General features: G+C 40.6%; 1 protein-coding gene across 2 annotated transcripts in view; it reads left to right on the top strand.

The window, feature by feature from the left end:
* The window catches only part of Jam3 (junctional adhesion molecule 3), an 87,975-nt gene that overhangs the window by 57,638 nt on the left and 4,297 nt on the right, over nt 1–26,040 (top strand). Inside the window, exons 2-5 of one of the 2 annotated variants that reach the window (XM_029556694.1) lie at nt 9,230–9,385; nt 20,558–20,623; nt 21,305–21,418; nt 25,576–25,728. In XM_029556694.1, coding sequence (XP_029412554.1) covers nt 9,230–9,385; nt 20,558–20,623; nt 21,305–21,418; nt 25,576–25,728 — 489 coding nt within the window. The remainder of the gene's footprint in view (nt 1–9,229; nt 9,386–20,557; nt 20,624–21,304; nt 21,419–25,575; nt 25,729–26,040) is intronic. The other variant, XM_008854179.3, reaches the window with a different exon arrangement.

A 26,040-nucleotide genomic window follows, 5' to 3' on the forward strand; every position in this document is an offset into this window, starting at 1 on the left:
GCTTCGGATTCCCCTGGAACTGGAGTTAAGGATGGTTCGTAGCCACCATGTGGGTGCTGGGAACCAAACCTGGGTCCTCCGCAAGAGCAGTCAGTGCTCTTAACCGCTGAGCCATCTCTCCAGCCCTGGTATCCCTTAATTTCCTCTTTGCATATTCATTATATTCTCTGTGAGAAACTTGGCTCATTATTTACAAAATAGTTGTAATTATTTGTGTAACTCGTATATATGAAGGTGTTCCTTTTTTCTGAGTTGCTAACCTGTACTGCTGTGAAAAAAAGTGCAGTGTTTTGTTTCTTTTTAAACAATTTTATTTATTTTTATTTTATGTATACGAGTGTATTGCTGCATGTATATAAGTGCACCTGTGTCATGCAATGCCCACAGAGGACAGAAGAAGGTATCAGAGCCCGTAGAACTGGAGTTACTGATGGTTCTTAGCTGCTGTATGGATGCTGGAATTTGAACCAGGGTCCTCTGCAAGAGCAGCCAGTGCTCTTAACCACTGAGCCATCTTTCTGGCCTCGAGTTTGGTGTTTTAAGTGTTTTACTTTCTTGGTAGCTTTGTAATATCCACTTAGAATGCTCTTTCCAATGCTGTTTACGTCAGGGATCCCTGTGAATGAGTTTATGTTATTGTAATACAGCTTCCTTTGCACAGTCTGTGGTCCATTTTGTTCTCTGAACACCCTGGCTTATTTTTATAAGTCTTTATTCAATAAAGTTTACTCTTTGTGATATACATTTCTAACAGTGTTGACAAATGCTTAGTCATGTATTCACCATGCAGCAGCCTATATAGAAATCACATTAGGGAGTCTTTCCTGGCGTCTTTTAAAAGTTGTTTATTAAAGCAAGGTATTTCATAGATAGTGACATTGTATTTTATTTTATTAAACCCAACCAACAAAAAAAATGCTATGATTATTTTTTCATAGTGGCTTTTGATATAAAAATATATATCTTTGGCAAGACTAAATTAATTGAATTTTGTTAGTTGAAATTAACAGTAAAGAAATCAAGCTGGGGGGCTAGAGAGATGGCACAGAGGTTAAAAGCACTGACTGCTCTTGCAGAGGACCCAGGTTTGATTCCCAGCACCCACATGGCAGCTATGAACCGTCCTTAACTCCAGTTCCAGGGGAATCCTAAGCTGTCTTCTGACCTCCGCGGCATTGTACGACATGGGTGCACTCACATACATGCGGGCAATACACTCATACACATGAAATAAAAATAATAAATAAAATATAAAAAAAATCAAGCTAGGAAAACCATTGCTTTGTTTTCTTTTTTTTTTTTCTGAAATGGTTGTCTTCACAATGGCTTCTAAAGAATACGTTCCTCTTAAAATAGGAAATCTCTGATTTTCTTGTCTATAGTAGAACCATTTAAAAACAAATGAATGGTAGTTTTCAGTTAAAAAGAAACCAAAGCTCACTTGTTAGAATGGTTATCCAAGGCTTCCACTATTAATATTTGTAAAATCACTTGTACTGTAATGGCATGGCCTACCTGACTCTGTGCATTGCCTTTTCTTTTCTCTTTTATGCTTTTGTCATTTTTGTCCTTTTATTATATTTATGAATTTCTTCATTCATTCACTGGACTTTATATATTTATTTCTGACTGTTTATGTAGCATTAAAGTAAAGATTTTACTCTTATATTGGCTTGTTTCCTTAAATATAAAACTAAATATTTATTTTGAATTATTAGTTGTATTCATTGACTATGTTTATCATACGGTCTGCATTTGTGTGATTTATACAATGAATATACATGTGTTTCTTCTTTCATGTTTTAATTGGATATATAAATAGTTGGATTTCTTTTCTTCTGTGAAGCAAGGTCTCACTGTACCCAGGCAGGCCTCTCACTTGCTGTGCAACCAAAGTGAACCTCGGCCTCCTCCCCACTCTGCCTCAGTATTCTCAGTGGTGCTGGAATTACAGGCAGTGCACTAGCACACTAGCTGCTTTGAGCATTTTTATTTTCACTGAGGAAAGAAAAATAAAATTCATTTGCTTTTATTGTGTGTTAGTCAGTGGTTGTGGATTGGAAAAGATTTTCTGAATCCTATTTTAGTGAAATGCTTGGTAGTTTACATCCTTCTTCTACTGTGGTGGCATTGCACTAAAACTAATGTGAACATATACAGATTTAACTTTTTTATAAAGGCCAACCCTCAGCTTTCCTCATCCTTCAATATTTCCTTTACCATTGAAGAATTTTACAGCTTATTTTCCTTTTAACATGTTAACCCTAAAGGCCAAGCAGCTTGAATATGTTTCTTACTGTTATGTCAATGAAATAAAACAACTCATCCCTGTCTTCTTTTTTCTGTTTAAAATTACATTTATTTATCTTGTTTATGTGTGCATGTGAGGGTCAGAGGAAAACTTGCAGGAGTCAGTTTTCCTACCATGTGGGTCCTAGGGATTAAAATCAGGTCATTGGACTTGTGGGCAAGTGCCTTAACCCCCCGGACTATCTTGTAGGCCTCACTTCTATCTTCTTTACAGTGGTCTGTGGTAGGTTAGATCACCTTACCATTTTCAGTCTAGGGTCCATGAAGCTATTTCATTCAGATTCTAAAGTAGGATCCTGCTCCTGTACTGCTCTTGACAACAGCTATGGCTGTTTCCATGAACCTCTTGAGGATGCAAAGACAGAGTGGCCCCTAGAGAGCTAAGCAGAATAGGAGATTATCAATTGCAAAGTTTCTGCAGTTGGAATGCAAATATAACTTTGAATTATTCTTTGTAGCATATGAGAGCACATATTCCTGTCTTGGAATTCTGATACTAGAATCTGTAATCAGATGCAAATAGTACCTACAGGACTGGCTCACACAGAGAGTCGTTTCATGCCAAGGTCTTCCATTCAGGACAAGTGTTAAGGGTGATGTGTTTGCAGATGAGGTGTTTTACAGAACAAGAATAAGCCCTGACACATGTTCTGTGTTTAGTCATAATCATTTGTCGTGCCTCAGTACCTCGGAGATGGGTCCCATGGAAAGAGATAGGATGATTTTTATGTGTTTATCTAAGCTTTAGAGCCAAGAATATTTTATGTTTGGTCTGAGTAGTCTGCTGTTAACAGTGCTGATTCATATGAGCATGCTGCCCCCAAGTATATTATAATTTATTACTTATTTCAGTGCAAAGCTAAATGTATGGCAGGTAAAATGGGGGATGCCATTCAGCTGTTTCATTATACAGACTTTCTGAATGATTTAAAAAGTTGGAAACCGTTGATCTGCTATGGTAGAGGTGGTACTGTTTTTCTGGTCATTCTTTCCCTTCCGCCTTTCTTCTCCCTGCTCCTGCCCCTAGTCTCATTTGCTGCCTTCTCCTTCCTTCTCTCTTCCCAGAAAAACCTATGGTGCAGATGAAGTCCAGAGGCATGCCCCTAGCTTAGGGTGCTTCATCCATATTTTTACTTGGTAGTTTGGTACTGAAAAAATAAGTACAACTCAGCTGTCCCCTTTTCTCCTTTTGGGTCTTCTCCCACAGCTTCCATTAACACAACAGTAATATCTTCCCTGTGTCTTCCTTGGACCTTCTACTTATATTAGAGAGAAGACAGAGGATAGGTAATACTTCTTCCAGGACAGTTATTTCTTTGATCACTGCCATCTAAGGTATTGCTAAATGGTGTTTCACTCTACTTTTATATTATTAGATTAATCAGATTTGTGCTTAAGATATATTTGGTGGTGGGGATAGCGAGATACATTAAGAGTATGTATGCTTCTTAAAGAGGACCTAAGTTCAGTTCCTAGCACCTGTGTCAGGTGGCTCATAACCACTTGCAACTCCAGGGAACCCTACACCTTCTTCTGGCCTCCATGGGCATTACACTCATATGCACAACTCCTCCCCTACCCATATACACATAATTAAAAACACAAATCTTAAAAAAAAAAATCTGTAGTGACTTGAATTTGGAGAAAGTAGAGTCAAACAGAAACAGTATCTCGTCTGATGTCTTCCTGCTAATAATATTGGAATGTTACAAGATACTGCCCTCTCTCTGCTCTTTGAGTAACCTTTACAAGCCTATGTACAGTGGAATCTCATAGATTTTTCTTCTAAGAAGTACCATAGCTAGAGCATTATTATGTCAGTATTCTTCAGAGAAACAGAATTCTCTTATCGTAATTGTGTAAAACGAAAGCTGGTAAGTTCAGAATTTTCAGCCTGGAGCCCCTAGAGAGCTGATGGTGCCAGTGACGTCCAAAGGGCTTTTGATGAAGCAGGGGGAGGTTAGTCTTTAGTTTTATTTAGGCCTTTAACTGATTTTAGGATAAGATCTAATGATGCTCTGGAACCCAGTTAGAAATTTAAATGGTAATATCATACATAAGCATCCTCCAAGTTGATACATAAAATTAATAGCTCCAGCCAGATTTATTTTGAATTTTTTTTGACAAGAGTCTTTCTCTGTAGGCCAGACTGGCCTCACACTGATGATCCTCCTGCCTTACCCCACGTGCTGGGATTGCAGGTGTGCATAACCAGTCAGGCTTGGACTTTAAGGATTTACTTGATTGTGTTAGCATTTATTTTAGCTTAGATCACAAAGGAGTTATAAGCCGCTAAAACCAGCTGTGTTATGGTTAGAACCTGTTGAAGTTGATTTATAGTCTGCTGTATGTATAGGTGAATGTGTTAGGAAATTGTGCTATGTGTTCTTTATCCTTCAGTTCTTACTCGTAAAAATTGGTTAATGAACTGAAATATTGTTGCAAAGTTGCTGTTTAATAAAATGTATTTTTTAAGGTGGATTTTGCTAAGCAAGTGTTAAAAAGCATTCTGTTTTAAAGAATAAACATGTACTTAGTCTCCATGAAAAAGTTTGTGTTACTGCTTTATATTTAGACTTGAGCCCCAATGGGCCAGTGCAGTCCCACAGTACTGTCTGCTGACGTGCATCTGCACTGCTTGAGTCTTGGTCCGGCAAACTGGACATAATGCCAGAAGGCTAAATATAAATCTTTTGAGAGCCAGGAATACATAAACTGGTTCTTAACAAACAATGTATCATAGAGTGAAAATATTTTTTTAAAGAAAATTTCCATCCTGGTTTAGCATGAGTATAAATCCTGGTATAATTTTCCACGAAATGCTAAGATTGTTGATTTTTCTCTTTTAGTTGACCCTGTAGTTAAATAATAGCCATTGTTAGAAGTCCTCTCATTATTGTATCATTTAACTCTTGAGTTTCTAGATCTAGTCTCCTGTTCACTTGACTTTAATTTAAAAAAAAGACACATAGTTTGCACAGTGAAACTCTGAAGTATGTTAATGTGGGTTGATTGGTCATTGGAATTTAGTTTGCACTGTGTAGTTCTTGGAACAGTAAGCGTAAGTTGACCTCTACTGAACTAAGAAGTCTGTGGGCTGAAACTAATGCCATTTTACACTTCAACATCTCTTATGATTTAAGTACGTTTTTGTTATATTTTATATTATTGGTTGGTTTTACCCAAGGGTCTAGAAGCATCTTACAGCCAGCAACTCTGCAAAATTGTAAAGGGAAGCAGAAATATCTTCATGCTGAACAGTAGGCCATGTTTCTAAGTTCAGATTTGTGGCCTGCCTCCCACAGAATGAGTAACTTATCAATACTGCATGTATGTCAGGACTGCATGTAAGAATCTCCAGGTATGCTTGGGAAAAATATAAAGATTTCCAGCCTGCTGAATTAGAATTCAGAATATTTTTATTGCAGTGAATGAGGAGATGTGTTGGACAATGGTATTTTGAAATGTTTTGAAAATTAGCTTTTTTAGTAAGCATACAAAATACTGAGTTTCATTGTGACATTTCATATATACTTGAAATATACCTTGCATGTATTTTCCTGTCCCCCTTGCATGTATTTACCTCCCCCTTCCCCACTGGCCCCTTTCTGTCCCCCAAAAGCCCCCCCCTTCATCTTTCATTGTCTGTCTGTCTGTCTCTTTCTTCTTTATCTATAAATGTAGATTTCAAATATATGAGGAAATATGTACAATTTTCTTTCTCCCCGTCCCTCTTGTTAGCTCCTCGGCCCTCCCTTTAGACCTCTTCTATTGTCCCCCTTCTACTTCCATGTTCCACAACTGTGTTCATATATATTTAGATTATGCATATGAGAGAAAGCATGTTTGCTGTGCTGAGTCTGACTTAGGGAAATAGTATTTTAAACAAGTGAAGTGTTCTTCGTATAACTTGTCTGTCGTCCTAGACCCTGGAAGAATTTCTAACAGGTCTTTCAAAACTGAAGGAGGAAGCGACAGTTGTTGTTCACAGCTGCTACAATTGTTCCAGATAAGGAAAGGGAAGGGGAAATGAAGAACACAGTAGCTCCGGAGAAGAATCTGAGGAACCCTGCAAATGAGGAAGGCCATTGTGGATGTCAGAGCATCAGTATTTCCTTTCCTGCCTTATCATCCTCATGTGCCTGTTCCTGCATTCTCCCTTGACTCAGTTCCATGTCTTTACTGAGAGGAAGAGGTGTTGGGTTGAAGATGACTGTGCCAACTGCACATCACGCTAAGTACTTTTTTAGGCCACTTCCCTTGCAAACTCATCCAAGACAATGTTTCAGTAAAACAATGGGCTATCAGTTTAGGCTTCAGGGTCTGACTCATGTCTTCCTTTAAGTTTCAAATCTTCTTTGCACATATCTATTGCTCTCTTTTATTTTTGGGTAGATTTTAACATATTTCCTTTAAGAAAAATTATGAACTAAAACAGGATGTAGGAATTAGGAATCCATCCTGACTTTTCATCTTGACAGCCCTGTTGCCACTAACCTTTCTAGGCTGTGCTTCCCTGCCTGGGAAATGCATGCAGTAATTCTTACTGGGTTCAGGGGATGCTGGGAGGCTCAGTCAGTGTTCAGAATGTGTTGTGAGACAGCCCAGGCCGCACTCAAAATGTACAGCTCATTAATATCCTTGTATCATGGTGTGCTTACCTGTTGGCTTCCCTGGCTTCATTACTTATCAGGAGTCGTGTCTGCTTTGTCCTTTTCTGTACAATAGGCATCAGTTCTGCAGGCTTGTTGGCGATTTTCTATTGCAGAATAGTCAGCTGACCTAACAAGCAGCAACTAAGTATCATATGTGGTGCCTGTCAAAATAATGCTGTCTGTGTTTAAAGGTCTCACTTGTGGCCTGTCCTCTCTGCTGACTGGCTGCTCATATGTGAAGTTTTATATTCTGTAGCTGGCAGTTTTGTTTTTTTTTTCCCCAATATTCCTTCTTTTGACTACCCTTTTCTTCCCAGGGAAGGGATAAAGTTTCCTTATATATATAGTATCCAGTAGGGTGGGATGCTGATAAATCTTGGTCCTATCTTCCTAACCAGAGGATATAAACATTAGGAAATGACCTGAGGTCCTCTGGCTCAGAACGCTGACCAAATGAGGAAGAGGCTGTTGCTCAAGACTGTGTCTTATCTGTAGATGAAAGGCCCTGTGTGTTCCATCCCTGTCATCATCTCTCTGACAAGCCAGAGTTGGAGTGCTCTACAGATTTCTTCATGTGTATGATGACTCTGTCATATTTTTCTGAGATTTGAGAGAAAAACCTCCTTATTGGGAAGGACCTGTATGAATTATTTGTGGGTGGCCCATGTTTCTGCAACTCAAGGCAAGGTTCAGAACTGACTGACTTCTCTGCACAGTACTGCATCTTTCCTGATGCAGTAGTATTGTTCAAATGGAAACACACAGACGGGGGTGCATTGTAGGTAGGTCTGAGGATGACACCATTGAAGATGGTTGAGGAAACCTAATAGACCTACAGTAATAAAGCCCAGTCTCATGGTCAGGCCTTCCTCTATGGAAAACTCTATGCTAGATTCTGCTATGAAAGTAGACCAGGGAACTACTGAGGTGGAAAGGTACAAGGCAGCTGGGGGAGTGGGTGGAAGAGAGGAGTAGAGAAGGAGAATTAACCAAAACAAAGTATGTATGAAAATGTCCTGATGAAGGCTGTTACTTTGTATGTCGGTTTAAAAAATGCTGAGAAATTAAAATGGCATATTTGAAACTAGGCAACAGATAAAACCATAAAATAAACATTTATCAACAGCGAAACAACAGATTCTACTATGCTAAATTTGGGAGCAAAGCTGTACTGTGGGTAATCTTTCTGAAGCCCAGTTTGTTTCTTTCCCCCCAAATCTCACTGATTAAATCTAGCTGTTCAACACCTAGTTTATGTCTTAAGGATTTGATCAAAACACCTTATATGCATGTATGAAATTCTCAATAAAGTTTTTGTAAAAGTTAAAAAAAATTTAAATGCATATTAAAAAAGGACATCAATAACTTATCTCCTGTTTGCTCACTTGCTCTCATTGTGCTATAGATAATCTGTCTCTGATACAGTCTAGAATAGCCTTGCCTTTGGACCATCTTAGTATTTGGGGAATAAGTAATTATATCATAGATGAAGTATTTTCAAACATACCAACCTCCCTCAGCCCTCCTCTTTTTTGAGACAAGGTCTCACTGTAAATCCCTAATTGGCTTTGAATTCTCTATACGTGAGAGGCTGGCCTCACACTCTTTTTGAGAACAGATTTATTTATTTCTATGTGTATATGTGAGTGCCTCTGTAAGCTTATATGTTCTGCATGAGCTTATATGCACCACATGTGTGCAGGAGTCCAAGGGAGCCAGAAGAGCACATCAGATCCCCTGGAGCTGTCATTACAAATGGTTATGATGAGCCATCATGCGGGTGCTGAGAACCAAAGTTGAGTTCTCTGCAAGAGCAGTAAGTGCTCTCAACTGCTGAGCTGTCTCTCTAGCCCTTGCCTCACACTCTTGACTCTCTTGCCTTATCCTCCCTAGTGCTGAGATTAGAGGCCTGCACCACCATTTCTTTCTATTTTATTTTATTTTTTAATGATGCTTTATTCTTTGAAAGTTTCATATGTTTATACAATATATTGATCATATCCATCCACCACTACCTCACTCAGTGCCCCTAGTGTACTCTACACCATCTACCAACATTAAGTCCCCTTTTAATTTATTTTTGTTAATAACCCTGAGTTCAACTGTTGCTGCATATGGGTATACAGCTCTCTACTGGGACAAGAGTAACCTACCAGCAGCCATGTCCTCAAAGGAGACAGCCAGCAGCTGCTGCTTTGATAGGTTGGAGCCTTGGGGCCCCTCCCTGTCCGTGCTGGAATTTTGACTGGTTTGATCTTTTGCAGATCTTGTGTGGGTAACCACAGCTGCTGTGAGTTGGTGTGTGCAATGGCCATGTCATGTCCAGAAGTCAACATTTCACAGGTCTCCTCCCCATCTGCCAGCGTTTACGTTCTTTCCACCCCCGACTTTCACAACATTCCCTGAGCGTATGGTGGAAGGTTGGTAAATTTGACCCATCTACAGTTGAGTGCTCAGAGTTGTTTTTTTTTTTCTGCAAGGGCAGCCAGTGCTCTTAACCACTGAGCCATCTCATTTTTATTTTATTATTTTATTTTTTTAAATTTTATTTATTTTATTTTATTTTATATTTTATTTTATTTTATATTTTAGCATATGTGTGTATTGCCTGCATATAGGTAAGTGCACTTGTCGTGCAGCGCTTATGGAGATCAGAAGAGGGCGTCAGATCCCCTGGAGATGGAATTACAGATAGTTGTTAACCACCATATGGGTTCTGGGAACCAAACCCAGATCCTCTGCAAGAGCAGCCAGTGCTCTTAACCGTTGAAACCATCTCAGTTTTCATATGATATAATTTAATGGTATTTAAATTCCCTCCTCTATCCACACCTCCCCTTATTGCTCCCACCCAATTTAATGTACTCTATTATATATATGATGTAAATATATACCTATATATAAAATAGGTATATATGACCTATAGAGTCTAATTTGTGTGTCCAAATATCCTTCAGTCTGGGTCCATCCAGTGGAGTCTGGTTAACTGACTAAGAGTCGTATCCTTGAAAGAGACTGACTCTCACCCTCCCAGCAGTCATCAGTAGGCACAATTTCCTTAGGTTGGGTTGGGGTTTCTTACCCATTTCCCCTTGTCTATGCTGGGATTTTGTCTGATTTGAGCTTCCATGGGACTTGTACGTGCTGTCACCATTACTATGAGTTCATATGAATAACTGAGCAGCTGTCTAGAAAACCATTTCCTGTGGTCATCTGCCACCTCTGGCTCTTACAATTTTTCTGTCCCCTCTTCTGCAGTGATTCCTGAGCTTTGGGAGGCAGAAGTTTGAGATAAGTGCCTATTCATGGATAAGTGTTCAGAGTTATTTATAATCAACACTTAAACCAGCTTCGAGTCTCTACCCAAGCAAAAAGAAGCTTCTCTGACCGAAGTTGAGTGCCACACATAGGCTTTTGACCATATTTCCAGTACCAGGCATGAAATCCTGCCTGTGGAACAGATGCCATGTCCAATTAGAAAACTGTGTTGCCCCCATAACTGTCAAGCCACTATTTCACTAGTGGGCATATCTTGCCAGGAAATTAGAATTTGCAGGACCCAGTACTGGATGAGACCACTGGTGTCTTTTCTTCTCCAGCAGTCTATATAGCACCTTCTGGCATTGTGTAAGCTAGCAAGCAGGGAGAGAGTTTCCTGATTAGTTGAGGTTGATTTCTGTATGTCCTGCATTTAAAGTGAGTAGTGTCTTCAGCAATAGGGTTTTGACATCTAGTTATGGCAGGTAGCCAAGAGCAATGGCAGTGGCCTATGTTGTTTTGGGTGCCTCTGGAACCTTCCTGACCAATAACTAACTCCTACGGAGGCATCCTGTGTTATACACTGAGATTTTCATTTAATAACCATCCCCACACCAGATACAAACTTGTCCCATTCCTGAACACACGCATGCTCTTAATTTTTATTATTTCATTTATTTATTTTTATGTGTATGAGTATTTTGCCTACACACATGTCAGTGCACCCATGTTGTGCAGTGTCTGCAGAGACAAGAAGAGGGTGTCCCATTCCATGGAACTAGACTTAAGGATAGTCGTGAGCTGCCATGTTGTTGGGAGCTGAACCTGGGTCCTCTGGAAGAGTAGCCAGAAAAAGGAACCCTTATATACTGTTGGTGGGAATGTAAATTATTTCAGCCACTGTGTAGGTTCCTCAAAAAACTAAAAAGTAAAACTACCATGTCACTCAACTTTACTATTCCTAGGTATATAACAGCACTGGGCTAGAGTATTTTTATTGGATTGTTTTTTGGGGGTGGGGATGATGTTGTGGATTGAACCTACATACTCCCATTCTGGACATGCCTTTATCATTCTCATTTTGTTGAAGTCGGCATCTACAGAGATACATGTTTATTGCAGCACTCTTTACAAAATTGTGCGTGCGTGCATGTGTGTGTATGATACATCATCTTCAGGAAAATGTATGGTTATGGAAAGTACCATATTAAGTGAGATCAGGTAGTTTCAGACAAATGTTCCATCTCTTCTCTCATATGTGAAAGCTAGATTTAAAGAGAAAAAGACACAAAAGCAGAATAGAGACTTTGGGAAGAGGAAGGTGACCAGGAGAGCTGGGTGCAGGGCAAAAGAGAGAAATCAGGTGTGTGAATATGATCAAAACATATATAAAGCATTTTTTATGAAACCCATTATTTTGTACACTGAATGTACACTAAAAGTAAAAGTGGAGCTTGGTTTCATGATGGTATTTTACTGCCCTGGCATCCAGAAGAATTTTGAAGATGAATTAGAAGCATAACATTGACTAGCCCTCTATCCTGGACTAGGTTCTTCTGGTTTGAAAACACTTTCTAGTTCTAGTTGAAGCAGTTAAGTTTTGGGAACTCATATAAGCCAGAGTGCCCTGTCACCAGTTTCCAGTAAGAGTGAGAACTCCAGTGTCAAATGCATATTGTGTTCATGTATTAAAATGAGACATTATCCCGTGAATATATAAAGCTGCTGTGTGTCAATTAAAAAAACAAACATGGGCTGGGGATATAGCTTAGTGAGGTGCTTGCTATGCAACCATGGAGGACACAAGCTAGGTCCCCAGAGCTGTATGAAAAACCTGGGTGGTAGTGGGGGTAATACACTTAGAATCCCAGAGCTGGAGATGCAGAGACTGGTGTGTCCCTCGGCCATTGGCCTGCCAGCCTAACCTAATCTGTGGTCTCTAGCCCAGTGAGAGACTTTCATAAAACAAGGTAGATGGCTCCTGAAGAACAATGCCAAGGCCTCCATGTATGGGAACACATACACACCCACAGACATATACTCACATGCATACACATACACACGAAATTTTTTTTTTTTTTTTTTTGGTCTTTTTGAGACAGGGTCTCCCTGTAGCCCCAGCTGTCCTGGAACTCACTATGTAGACCAGGTTGGCCTTGAACTCACAGGGATCCAGCCTGCCTCTGCCTCCTGGGTGCTGCAATTAAAGGTGTGCGCCACCACACCCAGCATGAAAATATTTTAATATTTAAAAAATCACTGATAGCAAAGACAGTGAGTCAGACAGGCCAGGGCTGGAATTTTAGCTCTTCTGACAGTTTGTCTATGTTTAGTGTATTAGTTATTTTTCTTATTGTTGTGGCAAGATACCTGACAAGAAGCATCTTAAGGGAGGAGGGGTTTATTTTGGCTTGCAGTTCAAGGGGATACAATCCATCACGGCAGGGAAAGCCTGCCAACAGCTGGTCATACTGCATCTCCAGTCAGAAAACAGTAAACAGAAAATGGGGCCAGGCTATAAAACCTCGAGGTTCACCCCAGTGACCTACTTCCTCTAGCAGGGCTCCAGAACCTTCTCAAACATCAGTACCAGCTGGGGACCAAGTCTTCAAACACATGAGCTTATAGGGGGTATTCACTCATATTCAAATCACACTGTTCAGTGTAGATTTCTGTCATGCCATTTACCATATATGTTGAAACTGTGTCTCTTCACTAACAACCCAATGACTTTGCTTAAAAACTTTTTGGCTCTTGACATTACAGTTGGGAATTGGGTGCAAATTTGAACAAAAGTGGCAAAATCAAAAAATAGTGATAGTGCTAGTTTGCGGTGATCTCAGCAAAAACGGTGGATTAGAGTGTTCTAGGTTCTTGTTCTCTTGCAGAAACACTGAAAACAAACGCAACAAACCCCACTCGGGAACTGTATGAACCAGTTTTTTCGGGGTTCTGAATTCAGTCACAGGTTATAGCAACCAAATAATGTCAAATTGAGAAAAAGCTGTTGTTAACCAGCAGGAAAAGCCCATGCTGGTGTTTTGATCCCTTGCCTTTCTCTCCCTGGTGTAGCTATTGTGTAACCTTGAGCAGTTGTTAGCTGGTTCCCAGTTGTTCCCCTTGAATGAGAGAATGCAGAGCCAACTTTATTTGCAAATTGTTATGTGTTTCCTGTCATAACTTCTCTCAGGGATACCCGAGAACTAATGCAGGATATGTTTCTCTTACATAGCCAGGAAAGCAGGCAAGAAGAGCAGCTAGCACTGCTTGTGAAAACTACAAAGTGACTACAGACACAAGGAGGCCCAAAGAGAGTCTGGCTGGGAAGATACAGGAGTCACAGAGTTACAAACTAAATTATAATAATGCTAACTCATGTAATTACCTTTAGTGGCAATCTTAACATCAGCTTGCAGCTATAAGTTACTATCTACTGTGCTTTCATTTCAACCTAAATCCAGTTAGACTGCTTTTCATATTTCTCGTGTAGGTCTCATGGTAATGAACTCCCACAGCTTTCGTTATATGGCAGTGCCTTAATTTCTCTCTTGATTGTCAAAGAACAGTTTGCCTGATACATATTTTCTTTCAGTTTCAATGCATTCACATCTATTCAAATCTTCTGATTGGAAATTTACTTCTATCAATGGACATTTAGATTATTTCCATTTAGGAACTATTATGAATAAAAATTTCTATGAACATTAAAACAATATTCAAAAACAATCATATATATTAGGGAATATTGAAAGCCCTGCTTGTGTCTAGGCTAGACACATGCTCATAAAAGACCTAAGAAGACTTTTTTCAGTCAGATCCCTAGGTTCAGAATAAACTTAAGGGTTGGAGGAGTCCTGCACAGAGCTGGAGAGCAGATTGCCTTGATCACAATCAAAAAGCAATAGTCTTTGCTGGGCGTGGTGGCGCACACTTGGGAGGCAGAGGCAGGTGAAGCTCTGTGAGTTCAAGGCCAGCCTGGTCTACATAGTGAGTTCCAGGACAGCTGGGGCTACAGGGAGACCCTGCTTCAAAAAGACGGAAAAAAAAAAAAAAAGCAATAGCCTTTGCAAAAGAAGTTTCAGTATAATTGCACACATCTATAAGCGCTTGGGAGGAAGAGACAGAAGGAATGTGAATTTGAGACCAGCATGGGTTATGTAGCATGTTCAAGACCAACCTGTCTCAAAAAACCAAGGACTAGGAATGCTTGTATGCACGAGGTCCTGAGTTTGATTTCGAGTATTGTAACAGTCAGTCAGTCAGTCAGTCAGTCAGTCAGTCAGTCAGTCAGTCAATCATTCAATCGATAAAATAAGAATGGAGGTCTCAAACTGATGCCTATAGCACTAAACAATAAAACATTATTGGGAAAAACCATACATAGAAAAATCCTGAGGCAGCTAGGAGATAATGTGATTTTTTTTTTAGCATTATGTTAATCAAATGCCAGATTTTTCAGCAGAAAAGTCACACTATACACAGAGAAATAACATGGCTTATTATAAGAATTAAATGGATTGGTAGAAATAACCTCAGAAGAAAAGAAGATTTTGGACATACTAGTCGAAGCCTTTAAATTATTTGTTTAAAATATGCTCAAAGACCAAAGGATTTAAAAAAAAAAAAAAACAGGGAACTAAAAGGATAAAAACAATGTGTGAATAAAATAAGAGTATATTAGTAGATACAGCTATTGCAGTGATGAATCAACAATTATGAAGCTAAGAACAGTACAACTGCAATGAAGTTTGTTAGAGAACCTCGACTTAGGTAGGTGGAAGAAGTGATCCAGAAGATAAAACAGTTGACATTGTTGAAGAGCCGACAGTGCAAAAGGATAAAGAGACGGTAACACAGCTTAAGAGACTTGTGAGCTCCCTCAGATTCAGTAAGGAGTTTCAGAGGAAGGGAGAGATAAAAGGGCAGAAAGATTATTTTTAAAGATAATAAAGGACTTGGGATGTTGTTCTTTGTAGGGGCCTAGGATGTGTGGAACCCTGGATCCACTGCAAAAACAATAATTAGAAAACCACCTCATCTTCAACCACTTTGAAGACTTGAGTCTACAAGTCCTAAAACCCCAGTGCACTCCAAGTAGGGTAACACAGAAAGACCCATACTGAGAGACAGGTGAACAGCCAAAGAGAAAATACAGAAGTGACTTGGCAGGGACAAGGGATCCTGAGGGGGACCTTAAGCCAATTTCCCATTAGAAATCTTGGAGGGCAGAAGGAAGTGGGATATATTGAAGGTGAGGAAAGGAGGGAAAAAAAAAGCAAAACCTGGCTTAAAAACATGGGTTATTCCATAAATGATCAGAGTACATATTGAAAATCAATTTTTGATGATAATTTTGTTATGATTTCTATGCTTTTGACATTTCAATTCTGCTTTAATGTTTAGAGGTTTGGCTGATAAATACTACCAGCAGGTAGGTAGGCTACAGCATTCCTGCCCAACTTATGTTTAGTCAAAAGGGAAAAATCCCAGAGACTGTAGGACTGAAAGACTTTTTCTCGCCAGAGTCTGGTATTCTGATAAGATCCAGTATTTACAGCTGACTGTGGAGGTGGTGGCCCACTCCATGCTGCTTCACTCTGTCTTCTGTGTTTAATCTGTGTGAGTAGCCTAGTTTTTCAGTGTCCTTACTATCATTTTTATTGTCAGTATTTTAAAAAATTATTCTGGTAAAATATACATGAAATTTGATTTTTGAATTTTAACGTGTACCATTCAGTGACATTATTTACAGTTACAATGTGTAACCACACCGCTGTCCGTTTCTAGAACTTTCTCATCACAGAGGTATATCAGACAGTACAACTATATTTAACCTTTCCTCATTCCCTGGTAGCGTATAATCTACTTTCTGCTTACGATTTGCCTATTCTAGTTACCTTATGTAAATGAAATAATACATTTTTTTATTTGTTTAGTATAATGCATGTACATGAAATAATGCAGTGTTTATTTTATGTCTCTATTTATTTAGTATAATGTCTTCTTCAAAGTTCATCCATGGTGTTAACATTCATCAAATTTCTTTAGGTGTTCCTCAGATGCCCTCTTGAGAGCTAGTGTGACCTTGATGACTTCAGAATGTGGTTTACTAGAGTGGGCAGTCTAGGACCCAAGGCCTTGATCTTTTGGCCTAGGCCCGAGAAAGGGGTGATGTGGAGATGGGAGTGGCCAGGGCAGCTGACTACATTCTCTTTGTGAGCAGCCTGGAGGTGAAGGAGAAGATGATGATACTTCGAGCTGTTCCATCAGGACAGGACAGGAATATAGGCGAAAATTCCAAAAGATAAAAGTAGTAAACAGAAGCAGTTTACATTTGTGAATTTTAAGTGTGAAGTGTCTCTTCCATATGTGGTGAAGCTGCTCAACAGAATCAAACTTTTTGGGAGGCCCATCAAAAACCAGTTTAGGACAGGAAGTATCAGGCTTCATTTCCAGTTCCAGAAGATCCAACACCATCTCCTGACTTTTGCTGGTATTGCACGATATGGGTGCCCTTACATACATATACAGGCAATACACTCATACATATTAACTCCAGTTCCAGGGGAATCCGAAGCCCTCTTCTGACCTCTGTGGCATTGCATGACATGGGTGCACTCACATACATGCAGGCAACACACTCATACACATAAAATAAAAATAATAAATAAAATATGTTTTTAAAAGATGTTCTATATGAAATACACAAAAATTCAATAAAAGTTTTTTTTTAATCAAATAAAAGAAAACATAATTCAAAAATCTATTCATAATACCAACTAGAAACCATAGGGAAAAAATGAACAATAAATGTGGATGATATATCAAAAAAAAAGTTAACTGCTGGTGGTACACACCTTTAATTAAGTACTCAGAAGGCAGAGGCAGGCAGATCTCTGTGAGATTGAGGCCAGTCTGGTATACATAGATCCAGAGAGACCCTGTCTCAAAAAGACCAAAAAAAAAAAAAAAGGTATTATTGAGAATAGTGTAGAAATTCTGAGAAAGAACTCTTGGTCCCTCTCAGGTCTGGGGCCCAACTGATGCCGATAATCCTGAGACCAGAACTTTTCTTGTCTTGAAGTGGTCTCTGTTAATGAATCTTCTTGGGACATATTTTTTTCCTAGGATTGGCACAAAAACTGCGTATGAGGCCTACCTAGAGTAGTTGTGACATCAGTGCGGTCACACAGGCTTCATAAGAAGTATAAAAAGCCAGGTATGGTGGCACATGCCATTAATCCCAGCAGTCCTGAGGCAGAGGCAGGCAGATCTCTGTGAGTTAGAGGCTAGCCTGGTCTACATAGTGAGTTCCAGGACAGGTGGGGCTATAGGGGAGACCTGGTCTCAAAAATACCAAAAGAAAAAGAAGACAAAGTATAGAAAATTCATTTTTTTGTCTCAAATTTTGCTGATTTTTGAAAAATATTGATTTTAAAAGAATTTCATACACGGTATTTTGATTATATTCAGACTCCCTCCTATGTGCACCCCTTCTTACTGCCCCTGCCCAATTTCAAGTCCTCTGTTATTATTTTTAAGGCCTATCAGGTCTAATTTGTGTCCCCAAATGTTCTTCAATGCGGTCTATCCCCTGGAACCTGGTCAGCCTACCCAGTGTCACATACTTGAAGAAAACTGACTCTCCCTCTCCTAGCAGCTCTCAGTTGTCTAGTTCTTACCTGGGCTTGGGACTTCTGCTCCACCCCCTAAGCTGGATTTTGTCTGACTTGAGGTTGTGTAGGTCTTGTGGATGCTGTCACAATTGCCGTGAGTTCATATAAGCAACTGCCCTGCTGTCTGGAGAACACTGTTTCATTGTAGCTGTCCAACAACCTTGGTTCTTACAGTCTTCTTGTCTCTCTTCCCCAGAGATCCCTGAATCCTGGGAGTGGAGGAAGGTATTAACCTTCCTTTGTCTTAGTACGCAGTAATAAAAGAGGCGATTATTTCCCTTCTTCAAAGCTATTTCCTTATATTCTTTTAGATCATGAGAAACAAATTGGCTTAGTTTCCCTTAGAGGTTTATTGTGAACATTTGCCTACTGGACTTCCATGAAAATTGACCCTGTGCTGACACTGTAGCAACTTCAGTGGCCTATGTCAGCACTCCTTTGATTTACCTGCTGATGCCAGCTCTAGTGTTTGTATCATGTTGATGAATTTGCTTATCTCCTATAAGCCGCTTCTCCTCTATACCTCTTGGACTATAAGCTCTCTAATTCATTTTCTTATTTTCTTTGAAATAAGAAAAGTATGAAGTATGGCTTCATACTTTTCTTAAAAAGGGCCAGATTGGGTCATGCAGTCTTATATTTCTATGAGTCACCTCAGAGGACCCTTTGATGGTCTTTGGGTCAGACACAGATCCCTGGTGATAGTTTCTGAAGTCAGAGTTTTAGTATATCATCTATTATTTATTTATTAATTATTTCAGGGCATTGGATCCTGTGGAACTGAAATCATCAATGGTTGTTAGTCACCATGTGGGTGCTGAGATTCAAACCTCGGTCCTCTGGAAGAGCAGCCAGTGCTCTTAAAATGCTGAGCCATCTCTCTAGCCCCTTAGTATGTCATCTAAACATAGTGATTATACCAGAAGAACTGTTCATGGTCACTTCCATTAGAAGGGATCTTGCGGTGAATAATAATTCCTTAACAGGCCTCTGGGAGCTTTCAGACTGAAGGGTAAACAGGTAGTGCTGTAAACACAGCATTTTCTCCCGACTCCCAGAAGTAGCTGCTCATGGTTATTCAAAACTAAATCATCTTCAGCTGTTTTGGTTCTACTCTTCATAGAGGTGGCAGCAGCTTGGGAATATTGTTTCTGCCTTTCATTCCTTTTTGTTAAACTTTTCAGACTTGTGCTAAAAAATGAGTGTCAATTCTTAGGAAATAAGGAAATAAGTTAGTGTATACTTGGCTTGGATACATATGGTTGGATCATTGTGTGACTCAAAAGGAAACAATGGACTGTTGTGACTGGCAACCTGCTAATGGAGGAGGAGTGAGGGCAGATCGTGTCCTAGAGGAGCTATGTACTCTGTCTTCAAGCCTTAGGTTCATGACTCCCAGTTTCACAATCGAAGCTGCTACCAGCTCAGAGTAGTAGCTTAGTAAGCTTAGTAAGCCAATATCCAGAGCCGTCAGTAAAGGTTTTCTACATAAAAACCTTCTTTGGGGGATGGCAAGTATCTTAGAGGCAAGAAATGGAAGGATGGCATTTTAAAGGTGATTGTGATCTTTTCTCCAAGATTAGTTGGAAAATGTTGAGACCATGGAGGCAGCATATCTTTATTACATCAATTTTACAAACTTAGCGGCCTGAAAAATCATTGTATTCTCTTTCTCACTTCATCAAAGGCTGGTGCAAATGTCTTCATGGACTAGAAGTACTAAGCTAGATGAAACTACAGCAAGGTAGACTCAGCTGGCTAATCACTGAGCTAGAGAGGGCTGTTGCCATCCTGAAGGTGAGAGGTCCTAGGTTTTTGGGCTGTGCTGTGGCATCGAGATTGCGTTTACATGACTCAAAGCCTAAAGGAGGAAAGGAGGGAGTAATGACAGAGACCCACAGGGGTCTGTGGAAGAAATGGCAAAACCATGAACAAAGAAGTGTTTGGCTGGGTTCTCAATGGTTAAGAGCACTGGATTTAGGGGCCGGAGAGATGGCTCAGCGGTTAAGAACACTGACTACTCTTGCACAGGACCCGGGTTCGATTCCAGGCATGCACATGGTGGCTACAAACTGTCCTTAACTCCAGTTCCAGGGGAATCTGAAGCCCTCTTCTGACCTCTGCGGCATTGCACGACACAGGCGCAGTTATATACATGTAAAATAAAAATAATAAATTAAATACTCATACACGTAAAATAAAAATAATAAATTAAAAAAATATATTTTTTTTAAAAAAAGAGCGCTGGGTTTGATTCCCAGCACCCACATGGTGGCTAACACCCACCTGTAACTCCAGTTCCAGGGACTCTGACATGCATGACATGGATGAAGCAGTACACACACACATAAAGTAAAAAAATATTTAAAAGAAGCATTTATCAAGGCTTTAGAGCTCCAGAGCTTTGGGACTGAGAAGGAATGTGGGTTTCGGATTCTTCTCCTCTTGGTTCCTTCCAGAGGTCATACTGAAAGGAAAAAGCAGTCAACTGCTGTTTGTTTCTAAGAGATTTTTAAAGAATGTACTTTCTCATTCTCTGTGTGCCTTGTGACTGCCATCCAGACCTCCAGGGAAGGGAAAGCTGTGGGCTCTACTCAAGGGTTTCTTTCTGTTATAGGGATGTAGAGTCTCTGATTTTACTTTTCTTTTTCCCTCCAGGCTGCTTGGTAGAGGCAGTGAATCTCAAATCCAGCAATCGAAACCCAGTGGTTCATGAATTTGAAAGTAAGTACAAAGAAACACAGAGGGGAATGAGCCCCCTCTAGTGGACATTGGGGAGTTCTGCAGTCAGCTCAGCACCTGCTCCTTTATTTTTTAAAAAATTCTTAAAAAACAAAAAAAAGTTTACTTATATATTTGTGTGTCTCTGTGTATGTGTGTGTGTGGGTGCCTGCAGAGGCCAAAAGAGGGCGTCATCCACTGGTGCTAGGGTTACAGATGGTTGGGAGCCACCCGATGATGTGGATGCTTGGAATAGAACTCAGGTTCGCTACAAGAGCAGCAAGTGCTCTTAACCACTGAACCATCTCTCTAGCCCCTGCTCTGCTGTAATGACCAAGGGTGTTTAGGGTGGCTACTCTGCATGGTAGACCAGGACTGCACTCTGCTTGTTTACATCGGCTCCCATTTGTATCCTGCCTGGTCTTGTACTTAGACAACAGACAAATGCCGTATGAAAAAAATGCAAGATGTTTAAGGGACTGTGTGCTCCATGTACTAAAATCCTTACTTAAATGCCTGTGTTGTGTTTCTGGAAAAAACTCATCTTGGAGCCTTGGAGAGGTTAGGCTTGCAACCTGCATGAAAGTCCTCTCTTGAATTAAAGGTGGCTGACAGGGACTGATGTACAAAGAGCCCATATATGCTCCAAGTTACCAAGAATTGTTTCCTTCCATTGCTCATTAGGTGTGGAACTGTCTTGTATCATTACGGACTCACAGACAAATGACCCTAGGATTGAATGGAAAAAAATCCAAGATGGCCAAACCACATATGTGTATTTTGACAACAAGATTCAAGGTATGATCCCATAGTACTCTGTGCTGCTCATCTCTCCTTTGTCTGCGGGCTTCAGCTTGGGCTTATGACCAGAACCTTACCCCAGAACTCCAGCCTGCATCTGTAGTTGGATTGTTGATTTTCTGAGTTTACTCTTTTCAGTTATTGGTAAAAGGAGTTTGTATTGCTGTATTGAGCCCCTTGTACCTATAATGCAGATACCAGGTCATTACTTAGGACTTGAATCTATGTATAGCCCACCTTTCTGAGAAATTACAGTGAACAGTTTCCTCAGTCATCTTGTTGTGACCCATGACAGGAGTGATGTGAGTCTACCAAAAAGATGGTCATAGCAGTATGGAGCCACCACCACTGCGTCCAGTGTTCAGTGGTAGGGATGTCCTATGAGGTGATGGACGCCAAACAGACTAGCAGGACATTATCTAAAGGCAGGACTGAGACCAGCATAGGCTGCCATAGATGGCAAAAAATAGGGGAGAACGGAGGTCAGGAAGGTGGCATCTGGCCAGGGGGTGTAGAGTGCCCAGTTAGCAAGGCAAGATAGTGAGTGTGCCAATGGAGAAAGATGCGGAGGCAGGAAGAATGCCCTGTGTGGACACACAGAAGCGAGGGAAAGTGTGGCAGTATGAAGAGCTGCATCTAGGGCCTAGGCAGCCACAGAGGGAGATGGAGAAGAAATGAGGCAAGGCAAGCCAGGACAGCAGATGGTACCCGCTAGAGGTGCTGTGGCAAGTGACCTGGTCACATGCTTGGAAGGCTCGTGACTGCTTTGCTGAAAAGACTGGGAATGTACAAATCTCAGAGCAGGAGCACATGAGAATTCCTTTACAGAGTCTGAGGAATGATGTTGCTCATAGTGGTCTGAGTTGAGGCAGTGCACGTGCAAGGAGAGAATTGGTAGGACTTAACTGTGCTGAAGGACAGAGGGAGAGTGAGAGGTAGCATGGATTGGAGGGTCATCCAGTATAGCAGGTTCAGGTCAGAGAAGTTTTCCTGGTGTGAGTTCTCCATATCACCAGGACTTTCATGCTCTTTAAAAAAAAATAAAGTTGACCAGAGCTGTAGCTCAGTGGTGCAACACCTGCCTAGTACTCACCAGACCCTAGATTCAGTCTCTTGAACTGCAGAGTATCCAAAACAAACAAACAAGACCCCCCCAAATAACCCAACAAAATAACCAAGGGCTCTTGGCATAGCTCAGTGGTAGAGCACCTGCCTGGCACACACAAGCCATGTGTTCCATACGGAACACCCAGGCTTTTCTGCAACCATGGGACCCTTCTCTCCCCTTATTTTGGAAGAAAAGAAAGTGCCATTCTTGGCCTAGTGAGATGGCTCATATGACCTGAGTTTGATGCCCAGAACTCACATGGTAGATGAAGAGTGCAGACTCGCTGCAGATTGTGCTCTGACTTCTGCATAAATGCTGTGGTATGCATGTCCTGCCACCCCACAAGATAAATAAATGAATGAAAAAATTATTAAGGACAATGTTATTCTTAGAAAAAATATTGGTTTCTTTGGTATTTAAGCTGACCCTGCTAAATTGTACATATAATTTAGATTATCAGAGGAACCAAGTGAGAAATTTTTTAAAAATGTAGTTTTGGGGTCATTGAGATAGCTCATCTGCTAAAGGCACTTGCCACTGAGCTTGACAATCTGAGTTCCCTGGAACCCACACGGTAGAGGGAAAGAACTAACTCCCATGGGTTGTCCTCTGACCTGCAGTTGCCCACTGTGGTATGTGTAAACACACACACACACACACACACACACACACATACACATACACACACACACTAAAATAATGTAATTTTTTAAAAGCCAACAACTTATTTTGGGGAGTCTAAGAGGGATGACGCAGCAATTGAGAGCACATACTATTATAAAAGACCCGAGTTTGGATCCCACCACCTACATCAGGTGGCTTACCTGTACCTCCAGCCCTAGGGGGTATGATACCCTCTTCTAGACTCTGCATATACTTGCATTCATGAGTGTACATACCTGCATGTACACACACATACACACACAATTAAAAATTAAAAAAAAAATCTTCAAGTGGGATGCCCTATTTCCCTAATGTGGATATAGCATAACAATAGAGCACTGAGCTAGCAGGCACAGGGCCTGGGCTTAATCGCCCATGCCACAAACAGTAACAACACAAACAACTTTCTCCTTTTGGAAATTAAAGATTTTGCTTTTAGCCATAATATTAAAGTATAGTAGAAAGGCAGTACATAGGGCAGGATGAAGAGGGTTTATCACAGAGAATGTGAAGGCTGGAGGGAGGGCTCTTCATGACTCAGATTGGGACTATACCAAAAACACCTCTCGCTATTTTGAAAATTCAGTGGCTGTTGTCATATTCACATCGCTGTGAAAGTACCACCATTGTCAAATTCTAGAACCTTTTCATCAGCCAGAAAGAAACCCCATATTCATGGCCAGTCAGCCCCCTTCCCTCACCTCTTAGCAGCCTTCTACTTTCTGTCACTCTAGATTTTCTTGAGATGTCATATAAGGAATTAGTCTTTTGTGACTGGCTTCCTTCACTTAGCATAATATTTTCAAGATTCATCCATGTATGGCATGTATCAGACCCTGTTCCCTGTTATAGCTGAGTAATTCTCCATTGTAAGTATACCACATTATTTTATACATTCATCAGTGCTGTACAACTAGGTTGTTAGGTGTCATCAGTATTCTGAACACATTTCTGTGTGGACCCTGAGTTTTCATTTCTGTGGGATAAAAGACCAAGTATACAACTGCTGAGTCATGTAGTGGGTGCATGTTTAGTTTCTGAAGAAACTGTCAGATTGCTTTTCAAAGTGGCTTCAACCATTTTACAGTCCCACCAGCGAAGTTTTTTAAGCCCATATGCTTACAAACACTGACCTTTGAGCTTAGTAGTCTTAGAGGATATAAAGGTATCTCTGTGAAGCATCACTTGCATATTTGGGGCTCTAAATTTTCTTGGGAGAAATACCTATTCAAATCCTATTTTTTTTTAAAATTTATTTATTATTTTAATTTTATGTATCTGAGTATATTGCCTGCATCTATGTGAGTGCACCCATGTCGTGCAATGCCGCAGAGGTCAGAAGAGAGCTTCGGAGTCCCCTGGAACTGGAGTTAAGAACAGTTTGTAACTGCCATGTGGGTGCTGGGAATTGAACCCAGATCCTCTGCAAGAGCAGTCAGTGCTCTTAACCGCTGAGCCATCTCTCCAGCCCCCCTATTTCTATTTTTAAAACTTGATTGTGCATTTGTGGATGAGTTATGAATTGATATATTCTGGATCCTAGTCCTTTTTTCTAATACATGATTTGGAGATAATTTCTCCATTCTATGGATTATTTTTTTGTCTTACTTGTGTCCTTTAAAGCACACGTTTTTCATTTTAATGAAATCTAACATAACTCCAATTGAACACATGCTTATGCCTTTGTTTTTTGCTTTGTCTTCTTGAGGCAGCAGTTTGTTAATGTTGCCCAGGCCGACCTCAACCCCAAGATCCTCCTGTTTTTAGCTTCCAGAGTGCTGCAGTTAGAGGCTTAGGTCACTATGCCCAGCTCTTACTGTTAACTCTTAAGTAGGTATTTGTTGAATGTGGAACATGGAGGCAGGCTGAACCTTCTACATGTGGATACCCAGTTGTCACAGCATCGTTTGTGGAAGTTTTTTTTTTTTTTTTTTTTTTTCGGTCTTTTTGAGACAGGGTCTCTCTGTAGCCCTGGAACTCACTATGAAGACCAGGCTGGCCTTGAACTCACAGGGATCCGCCTGCCTCTGCCTCTCGAGTGCTGGGACTGAAGGCATGCGCCACCAAGCCCGGCTTGTTTGTGGAAGTTTTTAAATGTTTACTCTGTTTTCCTTTTTAATGAGGGTTCTCTCCTGGAGATGAGAAAGGGAAGAGAAAGTTCCGGGCTTTACTTAAATACCAGTTACTATTTTTGATGCTCAGGTTACATACAGAAAGAAGTCATAGTTCCTGTTTTTAGAAAATTCACTTCTTTTACATAGGACTAGGAATAGAACCCCATCTGTAGTCTTTCTTACTGTGCCTTCAAGTCCAGTCCCAGAAGTCTTCAAGTGGCAAACATCATTAAAGAGGTTTTTCAGTACTTATGCCTTCTCTTCTCTAGGGGACCTGGCAGGCCGTACAGACGTGTTGGGGAAAACTTCCTTGAGGATCTGGAATGTGACACGGTCAGACTCGGCTCTCTATCGCTGTGAGGTTGTTGCTCGAAATGACCGCAAAGAGATTGATGAGATTACTATTGAGTTAATTGTACAAGGTAGGATCCCATTATTGCCAAGTATTTTCATTGCATCCAGTTGTATGAGTCTTTAGCCCTAGAATAGGAGATCAGTTCATATTCTGATAGCATCCCTTCCAGAGCTCTGTTCCTGAGAACACAGGGGAGGATGAGGCTGAGGCTACCAGAGTTGGGGTAGGGAGGATAGGAAATGGATCATCTGCTCTGCTCCGTACCAGCTATAGGGACTTGCCTTGTATAATTTCCTCCCTAGCTCACTCCTGAAGGTGGAGGAAGTGGAAACCTCATAGGATCAGACATGGGATAGGATGAGCTTGAGGAGTGGGCAGG

This window comes from Nannospalax galili, unplaced genomic scaffold (assembly GCF_000622305.1).
Source record: "Nannospalax galili isolate Female #2095 unplaced genomic scaffold, S.galili_v1.0 scaffold66, whole genome shotgun sequence".
NCBI lineage: Eukaryota > Metazoa > Chordata > Mammalia > Rodentia > Spalacidae > Nannospalax > Nannospalax galili.